The following is an 11,680-nucleotide window of genomic DNA, read 5'->3' on the forward strand; positions in this document are numbered from 1 at the left end:
CCCGTCCCATTTAAAGCGCTGACTGGACCGGCCCGTAACGGATGGCGCCACAGGTAATTGGAAAATTGGCAGGCTTGTCGGGGAGATTTGGTGGATGACACGGGGGCCGAACGACACTCGGGTTCATGAGATGTCACCCGCCGCTATAGATTTACACCGTTTACGCCCGAAAGTAGCCGGCGCCGTGGAAGAAAAAAAAAAAAAGAAAAAAACGAAGTGTCCCATTCATTCTCTACGGACGGCCGCATATCAAAAGGCTCTCCGGAGACGGCGACAAGGTTCCAGTTAGTTTGGTTATGATCTATGGGCATGTCCCGCGCATTAACCCTAACCCTAATTTACGGCGGCGGCGCGAGGCTTTCGGGAGAGCGGCAAATAGCCCCGCGTGTCCTCCACACGGTGATCGATGGACTTTCAGACTGCAACGTCTCATCTCTATCTCCACCAGCGTCCGACTTCAGTGTGCACCTGGATAAATAGCTCTCCACTTGGAACTAACTTGCAAAGGACACGTTTAAATATAGCGAGTTGTCAAAGAAGGAAACTTTGTGCGTTCAAATGGGTCAAGTATTCAAGTCATGTAAAGTGCAAGTGACCGGTGTTGACACAAGTATCCGGCTTTTTCTCCAGCTGTTGCCGATTATTCCCCAGTCTGACATTCTTATTTCATTTCCTTAAAGTGATAGTTTGTTTACTTACTACTTACTTTCATCCTCTCCTCACTTTGCAATCTTACAGTCAAGTCCCCACACCCCTGATTGGACCTGACAGGCCGGTTCACAGGAAAGCTCGTCTCATTGGTCAAAGTGACGGCACCGGGGATTCTGATTAGTTGTTGAGATCAGCAAAGGGCGGGACTTTAGAAAAATATACAAATTGTTTAATATTACTTATGTTTTGTCAAATTACAGGCCCAGGTGGTTAATTATGTGCGTTCTGATGAAGCTGTAATACATTTAAACTTACAGACTATCACTTAAAAGAACACGGAACAGGATATGGGACTTAGCCTTGAGCTAAATCCAGCGTATTTACAGCACTACTTGTCTGTTCATTAATGTGCACTGTCCCATTTAAATAAATGAATGAATGAAATATGATATATGGAATCTCTTTTTACGTCTTTAATGCTTTCGCTCTAAAACTGTGGTACTCGGGACCAGCTGGCAGTTTTAGACTTTATTCAATTTAAATGGGGATCATTTATTCCTGCTTTTGTAATTTGTGATTCAACGCTATGTTTCCTGGTCAAAACAAGACCACTACCGTTCAAAATTGTATGGGCTCATTTACAATGTCCTTATTTTTGAAAGAAAAGCACTTCTTTTTTCAAGATTTATCATAAATACAGTATAGACATTGTTAATGTTGTGAATGCCTATTCTGGCGTGAAACGGGTGATTTTTAATGGAATAGGTGTGCAGAGGCTCCATTGTTCTAATGGTACATTGTGTTAGAGGATTAGAAAACCCTCATGCAATTATGCTAGCACTGCTGAAAACTGTTGTGCCGATTAGAGAGGCTGACCTTGGTGACCCTAAACTTTTTTTTATTTTATTTTTTTTACCTTTATTTTTTACCTGGAAAGTCCCACTGAGATAAAGAATCTCTTTTTCAAGAGAGTCCTGGCCCCAGAGGGAAACCTATTGTACATGTTCTTAGTGTTAGGGGAAACCGGAGTACCCGGAGGAAACCTACGCAGACACGGGGAGAACACGCAAACACCACACAGAAAGGAGTTTGTATGTGCAAGTTTGCAAGTTTGCATGTCCAATGTGGGAATCGAACCAGGGACCTTCTAGCTGTGAAGCACGAGGGCTAACCGCTGTGCCACCATGCCGCCCTTTTGAGCGGCAGTGTATTTTAGATAGTTCAGCCGAATATAGTTTTTTCTTTTTTAACCCTTTTTAAGGTCTTAAATTTTGTTTTATTTTGTATTTTTTTAAATATTTATTCGTATGAACCTGTGAATAAAGAAAACATATGATGCATATAGGGCTTTAAAATACATTACAAGAATGAAATCGCAGCAGCGGGGTGCTAGAGCTGGAGAACACTGTGACCGACTCCCCCTGCTGGCAGCTGTGGGAATGACTTGTTGTAGCTTTCAGTTTCGATTTACAACGTGGTTTAGAAGAAAGTGCATTATGATTTACTCACTTTGAGCGCAGAACATCTAAGAACCGAAAAAATGTTAGATTATGAGCTTAAAAAAACATGGAGGACGGTTTTTGGTTTGAACAACATCAAATCAAGTGATAAAAAAGAAACAAAACCAGTCCCCTATTTGAACATCTCTAACAAGCATATGCACATTACTCTCTTGCCTTGTGTGCAATCGTCCTTATTCTTCCCATAATCGTATATAAAGAAAATTTCCGTTCTAAATTGTAAAGCCCGGTATTCTCAGCGGCTGTTTGTAAAAGTGCCAGAAGTAATTTCCGCATTAGGCTGCTGAATCGCGGGCCTGTTGTTTAGGGACTGGTGGGCTGCATTGTTATTTAAAGATGAGACAGACTTTTGTTTTTGCCAAGCTGAAATTGTATGCAGCGCTGTGCCATTCCAGCCCAGGAGTGTAATAAGAATTCTAAAGACCTGTCCCGTCTCAGTTTATTGTTTCAAATGTGCTCCGAGCTCGTCTTTTCAGGAGAGTTTTTCTAATTAAAGAGTGAACCGTAAGGAAATGCCGCAGCCCTAATGGCGTTTCTCGTTGGATGAGCGCGCGGTGAATTGTTCGGCTGGAAGTTTTGGAGTCGGGTCTGCCATCTCAAATCAAATCAGGATCATGGTGCGAGGGATTGTGCGTGAGTATTTAGGCGTTTTTAACTTTTTAGTGGCAAATTTGACGTTTCCTTGTTGTAGCATCTTGTTGTCGATTCTGCCACATGTAAAGCACATACAGAGAGTGGATTTTGCTTCAGGGGCAGCAGAGAGAGAGGGAAGGGGAGAGAGTTCAGCATGCCGACAGTCAGGTGAATAAAGCTGTCTTTGAAACTGCAGTCTGGTATCTCCTCTCTGCTGCAGGAAAGGAAATGGGACCTGTCCAGATCAGTGTTGTCAAGCCATCTATAAGGTCCAATGAGAAGAGCGCAGTCCAACCTGCTTTCCAGTCAATGTCATTATTTGATCAAAATAAAGAGCATCTTTATCACCAATAAATATACCAATACTGCCAGGTTAAAGGGGGGTATTATGCAAAATGGACTTTTTCAAGCTTTACATCATGTTATTATGTCACTCCCTCATTAAAAACATGCCTGAAGTGTTGCCTTGGCACATTCACGTATTTTTGAGTAATCTGTAAACACTCTGATGGCGGCCATTTTAGGGATAGGTTTGCCTGAGTCCTCCTAGGAACGCCCCCACCTCCCGGAGACGCCTCCGAGCTTTCGTCACCAGCCGAGTAACCAACCACTGCTCCTCAGCAGAGCCCCCTCCCCACTGATGCCACAGACAGCGTGTGGAGGGGGCGTGTCGGAAAGGCTCAGAGGTTCTTAAAGAGACAGAGGCCTATTTCAAGACATTCACTACAGCCATTTTGAGAGAGACATTTTATACAAGGCAGTTATTCTAATTTAATGCATTTACAGACCAACAGAAGGTTTGGTCATCATTGTAGTGTGATATAGACTGGTGCTATGTGACTGAAAAAAGCATAATACCCCCTCTTTAAACCATCTTTCATGGTCGCTTCATGTGATCAGTAAAACGGGTAAATAAAGCTATAGCTGTGGTCAGAAGGTGCTCATGTTACATAACTCTAGCTATTAAAAAAACAGTAGTTCAGGCTTTTGTGTTCTCACATCTGGAATATTGCTCCGTCATATGGTCCGCTGCAAATAAAACTGACATAGCAAGGCTTCAGGTGGTTCAGAACAGAGCCGCCCGCCTGGTGATCAGGTGTCCATACTCCAAAATAAATTCCATTATAATTTATTATTAAACCGATCGCACTATTTGAAAACATTAAATATGTGAAGCAGACACACTCTTGTCCTACGCGCCGTGCTTGCAGTGACAACGTGGCGATAAATCGACCTAGAACAAGTCTGCTACTAAAAACTGTTGAATTTAGATCGTCGCAATTGTGGAAAAAGCTGCCTGTGAATTTGAGTGATTCATCCACTTTACATGTTTTCAAAAATACACTAAAATCTTTGGCATGGTTTCAGTAATTATATCTTGTCATGTATTACTGTTGTGCCTTGTTTTCTTTTAATGCATGTTATTTTATTGTAAATGCTTTTTAATCCTGGACCCCAGGAAGACTAGCAACCACTATGGTTGTAGCTAATGGGGTTCCTTAACAATAAACAATAAACTTCAACTGAACGATTCTGCAAAAGAGCGAAAATCACCAATTAAAAAATCTTGGGCTGCCAACTTGTGTCCCTGGTTCTAGTGACGGGGCACAAATGTATTTTGCAATTTTTTAATCGCCTTTTTTTATTTTGAGTCAGTGTGGCATTCTCCATCACTTATGTATAGTAGATTTATGAATGATTTTATTTCAAGCAAATATCTCAAAGATTTAGGCCGTTTTATTCAATTTTGCAACTCATCGACTGTAAAATAGCAATCGACTAAGTGCAGGCTGACTGAAGCTCGTTCATGCTAGCAGTTTGGTTGGTTTTTGGAGCCAATAAAAAAAGATAGAGAGATGGAGGCTAAGATGGCTAAGATGAACACGTGGAGGTAACGATGACAAGCCTGTGTTCAATAAAGTTTGAATGGATAAGTCCATTACAGCAAGGAACTTTCGGAGCCGGCCCCCATTTTCCATATAAGGACACAAGTAAATGCTACTTTAATCAAGCCTTTTGAATGAATTAAAATGTATTGTTTTGAAGTGACAAAGTGCAATCAGAAAGCACCGCTCTCGATCTCAATGCAAAACTATTTAGTGTTTGACATCAGAAAGTGAGAGGGCAGAGGAGGACTAAATATACCCGGTTTCTCAAAAGTGCGCGAACAAAACGAGATGCCACCCTAAGGCGCCATCGGTAACACCCTTAGAGCGCGGCGTGGAGGTGAGGCGTGGCTGACCCTGAGTGGACGTGTGTATGAAGCTGAGACAGAGGGTAATTGTATCTGTCAGACCGCTTTAATCACCGCCGCCGATCCCTCCGCTGTCACATCCACTTAGCCCGCTCCGCTAATTCAGCCGCTTCAACACTTCTGCTGCTGCGAAAGTCAGCTTTTACTCAACTCTGGAGCCGGGGCCGGGTCCAGGAGCCAGAGAGAACCTCGAAGAAACGCTGGCTTTGTGGTTTTCTTTCTTTCTTTTTTTTTTCTTTATTGTTGAAATTATTTACTCAAAAGCTTTCGTTTGTGACAATGAAGTCTCTCCTTTGTCTTCGTTCAGGAGGAAGAGGAGGATCTGAAGGAGCAGGGCGATGGCGATGGCGATGATGGCGACGACGACGACGACGTGAAAGAGGAATCGACCGAGCAGGAGATCTAGAACTCAAACCTGGACCAACCGACTTTGACTCGCCTGTTTTAAAGATAGCACACTCGACTTTTCTACTCGCCAGCAGATCGAAGTATTTTAGAAAACACTAGGCATTTATATACGAAGTAAAAAAAAAACACTTTGTACCGTGAGGGCTGGGATTGTGGAATCATGGAGTGACGCCGGTTGTGTTTCTGCCACAGATTAGTGTTACATGTGCTTGACCCTCCATCTTTACCGGCACCCTTGATGAAATCTTTGCGGATAAAGCTGACTTTATGGCGTCGTTTTGGGGTTGTTTTTGAGAGAAAGGTCTTAAAACCAGGGTTCAGGGTCTTTTATAAGCAGACATGTGAATTAGTAACTACATTTTCTTTGACAGACATTTTTAATAATAAATGAAGTGTTATAAGAGCGGCTAAGTGTTGTGAGACAATGATATTAGTTTGAGAAGATGAATTTAAAATTGTTTGGTATTAAAGGCATTAATTTAATCAGTCCCAACAGGATTCCGCGGGCAATTTTTGTGATTGTTGTGACACTTTTTCAAAAGTTACAGTGGAAAGTTGCATTTTATTTCTGCTTAAAACAATATACTTCTAAAATCAAACTTTTCCTTATATTTTACAGCTTTTACCTTTCATCTCCCTCTGGTGTCTCTGGCCAGAAAACCACACTTGCAACTTGACTGTACCGGGTCGTAGCACCCATACACACTAATGGAATCACATAGAAGAAGCTAACGTGCAAAGCTAACTGCGGGCTAGCGCCACTTTAAACAGTATTTACAGCCAAGTTTGAGTGAAAAAATATTATTTCCATTGTGTAATTGGATGTACAATATCCCTCTGTCCCTTTGTCTTTTCTGTCAGCGTAGTATTTACTCTCGCGGACAATTAATAAGTTAAAAAATCGCAACTTGCTACGACACCTGCAGTGGTGCTTATGGCCTCTAGGGGCATGAGTTACTTAGTACTGCTTTAAGAGGACAACTGATCAGAAACTGTTTCTTAAGTCGCAGAGTTATGGGATAGTTGCAATCCAGCACCGATTTTGTGGAGTTTGCGAAATCCTGGAGGGACTGACTAATAATTTTGGTGGATCAGGATTCATTCATGAATTACTTATGGAGCAAATTTATGTAACAACTGCAAAAATGTACTGGTTTAAAAACATATCTTGAGATTTCTGTGCTTTGATGGATTGTTAGAGAGCGGAGATCATTGTTTATTATGAAAACGATGCTCCGAACAGATTTGTGTTCCTTTTTTTTTTGTCTCGACTTTCTCGCCTCACATTTCTCAAGGGTGCCAAATACGACGAAGGGCACTTTGTGTACGACGTCCCTCTATTTTCCTACGCTAACTATCGAAACACTGTTTACATGACGTCCAAAGCACTGCCTCTTGCCGCTTTTCTGCCATCTCCCACATTCCACCCTGAAATCCTTCTACAATTTATTTTTATATCGTACGTGTATATATATATAAATATATATTCACATTTATTTGCTACTATGAAACCTGCGCTTTCTCTTTTTAATTGCCAGTATATTTGTAATAAAGCGCTCCTTGTTTTGGATTTAGCCTATTTTTTATTTTTTTAACCATATGGTGTTTCGACCTGCCAGTGGCCTGCAGTAGCTGTCGTTTATTTCTAATCAGCAAACAACATTGAAGCAAAAAAAAAAAAGAAAAAAAAACAGGATATTATTTTCTGTGAGCGCTTGCTTGACCCGTGAGCGCGCACCACTGCCAGGCCCAGGCACCCTTTGGCTCTGAGTTAATCTGGAACTAGCCCCTTGAAGTGCCAATAAATTGTAAATGCAAAAATAAATAAAAATCAAGTTCTTGGCGTCTCTATCTCCAGCACGCAGCCAAAGCACATCTTAAGTGAGAATCGCTCGGGCTTAATTGCTTTAACGGCGGCATTAAACGTGCCAGGGCATTAGGCTCACAGCGCTGGCGGTTCCTTCGAAGTAACAACAAACAAGGCTTAATTTTTGAGTGTTGCAAACGGCCGGGCGTCGTGACTGCCATAATGGACTGTGGTGTGTTTGATTGCAGATGAGGAGTCTTACTCTCGTCATAATGGGGGAAATATCGGTTAGTGAGAAGGAGCGCTGTTTGTGTCGGGCAGCGTCTCTATCTAAGTAACGTGAGTATGTTCGCTGTAAATGTGCCACAGTCCATTATAGCACAACTTTTTACTGGTTTGGCTGGTTTATCCTGAAGACAACTGTTATAGTAAACATCGAGACCATATTAAATGAAAACCGGAGAGAAGTTGTCATGAATCAAGCGTGCAGGTTTATTTAACATATGCATATGGAAACACACCAAGTACCTGGATACAAGATGCTCTGAAGAACAGTTCACAGCTCACAGTATTTATACACAAAGACAGCACAATGATCATATGATTATGGAATGCCCCAATGGTGTAATGGGTCAGATTGACCTAAGACATTCAGAGACCCTGACGACATGTATAAGACAAACGTCGCCAAAGCAAGGACACAAACACCCTGTCTCCAATTCTAGATAAGATGTCCTGACCCCGGCCAAGCAGGTGCCAATTATGTAATGGTCAAAGGAGTCGTACAGTGTTGAGATACATAAGGCGCCATGGACAAGTAAACAACTGCCAATGACCATGAGTGGGAGATAAGCTGGATGTGAGAGCACGAGTGAATGAGGACAGAAATCCTCCGCCTTATCGCACCGACTCATACACAAACATGCACCTGAACTCTAGTAAATGAGGTAATGCTCACTGAATATAGGTCACTGTATGTAATGGTCAAATGTCCATAAAGCATATGTGACATGATGAGAGGAATAAACAATTAATGGTTCAGATTTCCATAACACAACGCTCCTAAATAAGCCGTGGGAACCACTACTCAGTACAAATATGAAGAACAACTGATTGACAGTGGCATCTTTGGAATTGCCCTTACTGTAGATGGATCTTTAATAAAGCTCTAGATTTTGCCATTTTTGTTTTGTTTGTTATGTTATTCCAGCTTCATAGGAGGCATAGACTTAAGTTATATTTGTTCATGGATTGGCCTCTGTTCAAATAATTCAGTTCTAACATTTGTTTCCTACTTTAAAACAGTATTTTTGTGCTTTTTGACAGTACATGACCAATAGTTATTGTAATACGGCTAAACAGCATAATTTAAAAAAGAGACATTTCAAAGAACTTATAGTTATTGACTTGTAATTAAGACAAAGATGTTTACCTACAGGTGAGAGTAGCCATTAAAGAGGGGAGGGACTGAGCCGAGCTAAACTGACGCGACGCCGTCTGTATCTATCGTAGTAATTGCTCAAGTAGATAACTGTAAAAAGGCTTTCTTCATGTAAACAAACCGGCATGTGGTCATGTTTCCCAGGCAAAGACGCCACATGTAGCAGTTTTTTTTCTTTACCTAAAATATTCTTCCACTGCTCAGACGAAATGAACACGCCGAATAAATTGCAATATACATCAAAATCGATATACTGTCGATCCCACTCCTCCCAAACACCTGTTGAGCGAGGTTGTGTATGCTGTCCAGTGAAGAGCGAGGACAGAAGTAATAAACCTGTCCCAACGGCCACGCCCGGGAACAAACAGCTGGATGGCGAAGACGGACGTTTGCCACTCTGTCGAAACATAGAAGGTAATAAACTAACAACATCAACGCTTCTTGTGATGAAAGAAATGTGTACAGACTCTTTCCAAAAAATTTGAATATCATGGAAAAGTTCATTTATTTCCATAATTCCATTCAAAACGTTAATCTTCCATAGATTATAGATTCAGGGCCCAGAACTTTAACGAGTTCAAGTATTTAGTTGTTTATTTGTGCATAATTTGGGCTTCCAGCTCACAAAACCCACGAAAACAGGATTTCCAAAAATTTGAAAACTGAAGAAATCACCATTCACTTCTCAGATTTGCACAAAAAAAAAAAAAATCTGACTTTCAAAATGGCATTGAGGCATCAGCCTGTGGCACTGCCAGGGAGTTATGGAGCCCAGATTTCTTTGATGCTCGCTGTCAGCTCTTTGTTTTTGGGTCTGGTGTCCCTCATTTTCCTCTTGATACAACCTAGATTCTCAATGGGGTTTAGGTCCGGCGAGTTAGCAGAACAGTCAAGCACTGTGATGGCATGGGCATCAAACCAGGTTTTGGTGCTTCTGGCGGTGTGGGCAGGGGCCAGGTCCTGCTGGAAGATGAAATCTGCATCTCCATACAGATCCTCAGCAGAAGGAATCATAAAGTCCTCTAGAACATTCTGGTAGACTGATACGGTGACTGTGGATTTAAGAAAGCAGAGTTTACCAACACCTGCACTGGACATTGCCCCAAATCATGACTGACTGTGGATGTTTAACACTGGACCTCAAGCAGCTTGGGTTCTGTTCCTCACCCGTCTTCCTCCAAACCCTTGGACCTTGGCCAACAGTCTAGTCTTCTCCTCGGCCCAGTTGAGACTCTTCCTACGTTGGCTCAGGCTCAGAAGTGGTTTGACCCGAGGAACCCGACAGTTGTAGCTCATCTCCCGGATGTGTCTGAATGTGGTGGTTTTTGAAGCTGTGACTCCCGCCTCATTCCACTCTTTCTGGACCACGGTCAGCTCATCTGCTGGTGCATCTTCTCCTGCCACATTTTGCTCTTCCACTAGACTTTCCATTGATATGCTTGGACACAGCACTCTGTGAACTGCCAGCCTTCTTAGCTGTGAACCTTTGTGGCTCATCCTATGGAGGGTATCAGTGAGGGTCTTCTGGCCAGTTGTCAAGTCTGCAGTCTTCTCCATATTGATCCAATTAAACCAACATGAAGCAATTTAATGACTCCAGGGAAAACCTGTGCAGGTGCTTTGAGTTTAAATGAGTCGTGTGTGACACTCAGTTTAAAACATTCATGCCCTGTAAAATTTGGGCTGATTTCTTCACAGTATTAATATTTTTGGAAATGTTTTCATGGGTTTTGTGAGTTGGAAGCCCAAATTATGCACAAATAAAAACTAAGTACTTGAAATGGTTGAAGTTGTGGGCCCTGAATCTATAATCTATGAAAGTTTAGCATTTTGAATGAAATTATGAAAATAAATAAACGTTTCCATGATATTCTACCTTTTTGGAAAGGATCTGTATGTGTAATTCAACTGTAAACTTTAACTGAACAAATACTGACAAAATGAACCCAGGACGGTTAGTTCTGCTGTTTGGACAGATATTGCTAAAAGAAAATTAAGTGAAACAACTAATAGAGTGTCAACATAAATTACTGCTAGTACTTTACTCTACTTGTTGACTGAAATGTTACTACAGCTTTAAACTGCTTCACTGCTAGCAGAGGACGAGCTAGTAGCAGGTGTTTTCCCTATACGAGGAATATTATGTTAAAGTTACAACATTTCAACCAGTCTATATAATAAATAGTGTTTATTCCAATCCAATGTGTTTTTGTTGTTAAAGGTGCATTATGTAACTTTTTACCCGGAAAAAAAAGATAGTGTGTATTTGATGGTTAGCATAACGCCTTTATTTTCCATCATGGTGGCCTCTTTGACACTCCAGATCAAGCTTCTTTTTCTTTCTTTTCAGGTTTTTGGTTGCTTTTCACTGCTAATGTAACTATTGCCATGGTCACACTCACATTCCACACAGAAAACCTACCAGAAACCCAAAAAAAACATCAACAATGCGCTATGCTAACACAGGCACGGGGCCACGGACATGTCAAGCGCACACAAATATCACCTTTTTCCCGCATAAAATGTTACATAATGCACCTTTAACGTGAGTGGATCTCCTCAGTCCTGACTGGTGAGAGGTTTTCTGGCAGCAGGACATCACCGGCTCATTTCCATGGTTCGTGGTCCATGTTTTGACTCGAGGTAGCCTTTTGCTTCATGTTGACCATCCCACTGCAAAGACGGCCTTGTTGTTGCGTGCCCGCTAATGCTAATGCTAATGCTAATGCTAATGCTAATGCTAATGCTTTTTCCATAGACTGTATATATAAATGGACAGCTTCTCCTCACTCCTCCCCGTTTACTACAATGACCACGCTCGTGGGGGAATTCATGGCGCATTTACAGACTCCTCCTCCCCAGCTCTGACAAAGCATGTTCCTAAAAAGGGCATAAGGGCGGGACCTTCAATGTGGACTCGGCCCTTGCGTGACGTGTAGCTCGCGCAGCTCCAATGCCAACAGTCC

General features: G+C 41.9%; 1 protein-coding gene across 2 annotated transcripts in view; it reads left to right on the forward strand.

Moving 5' to 3' along the window:
- Positions 1-5,711, forward strand: part of phf14 (PHD finger protein 14) — a 93,966-nt gene extending 88,255 nt beyond the window's left edge. For both annotated transcript variants that reach the window (XM_079571222.1, XM_079571223.1), the window contains exon 19: positions 5,366-5,711. In XM_079571222.1, coding sequence (XP_079427348.1) covers positions 5,366-5,464 — 99 coding nt within the window. In that variant the 3' untranslated portion in view covers positions 5,465-5,711. The remainder of the gene's footprint in view (positions 1-5,365) is intronic.
- The last annotated feature ends 5,969 nt before the right edge of the window (positions 5,712-11,680 follow it).

The sequence above is a fragment of the Gobius niger genome, assembly GCF_951799975.1.
Source record: "Gobius niger genome assembly, chromosome: 14".
Classification (NCBI taxonomy): domain Eukaryota; kingdom Metazoa; phylum Chordata; class Actinopteri; order Gobiiformes; family Gobiidae; genus Gobius; species Gobius niger.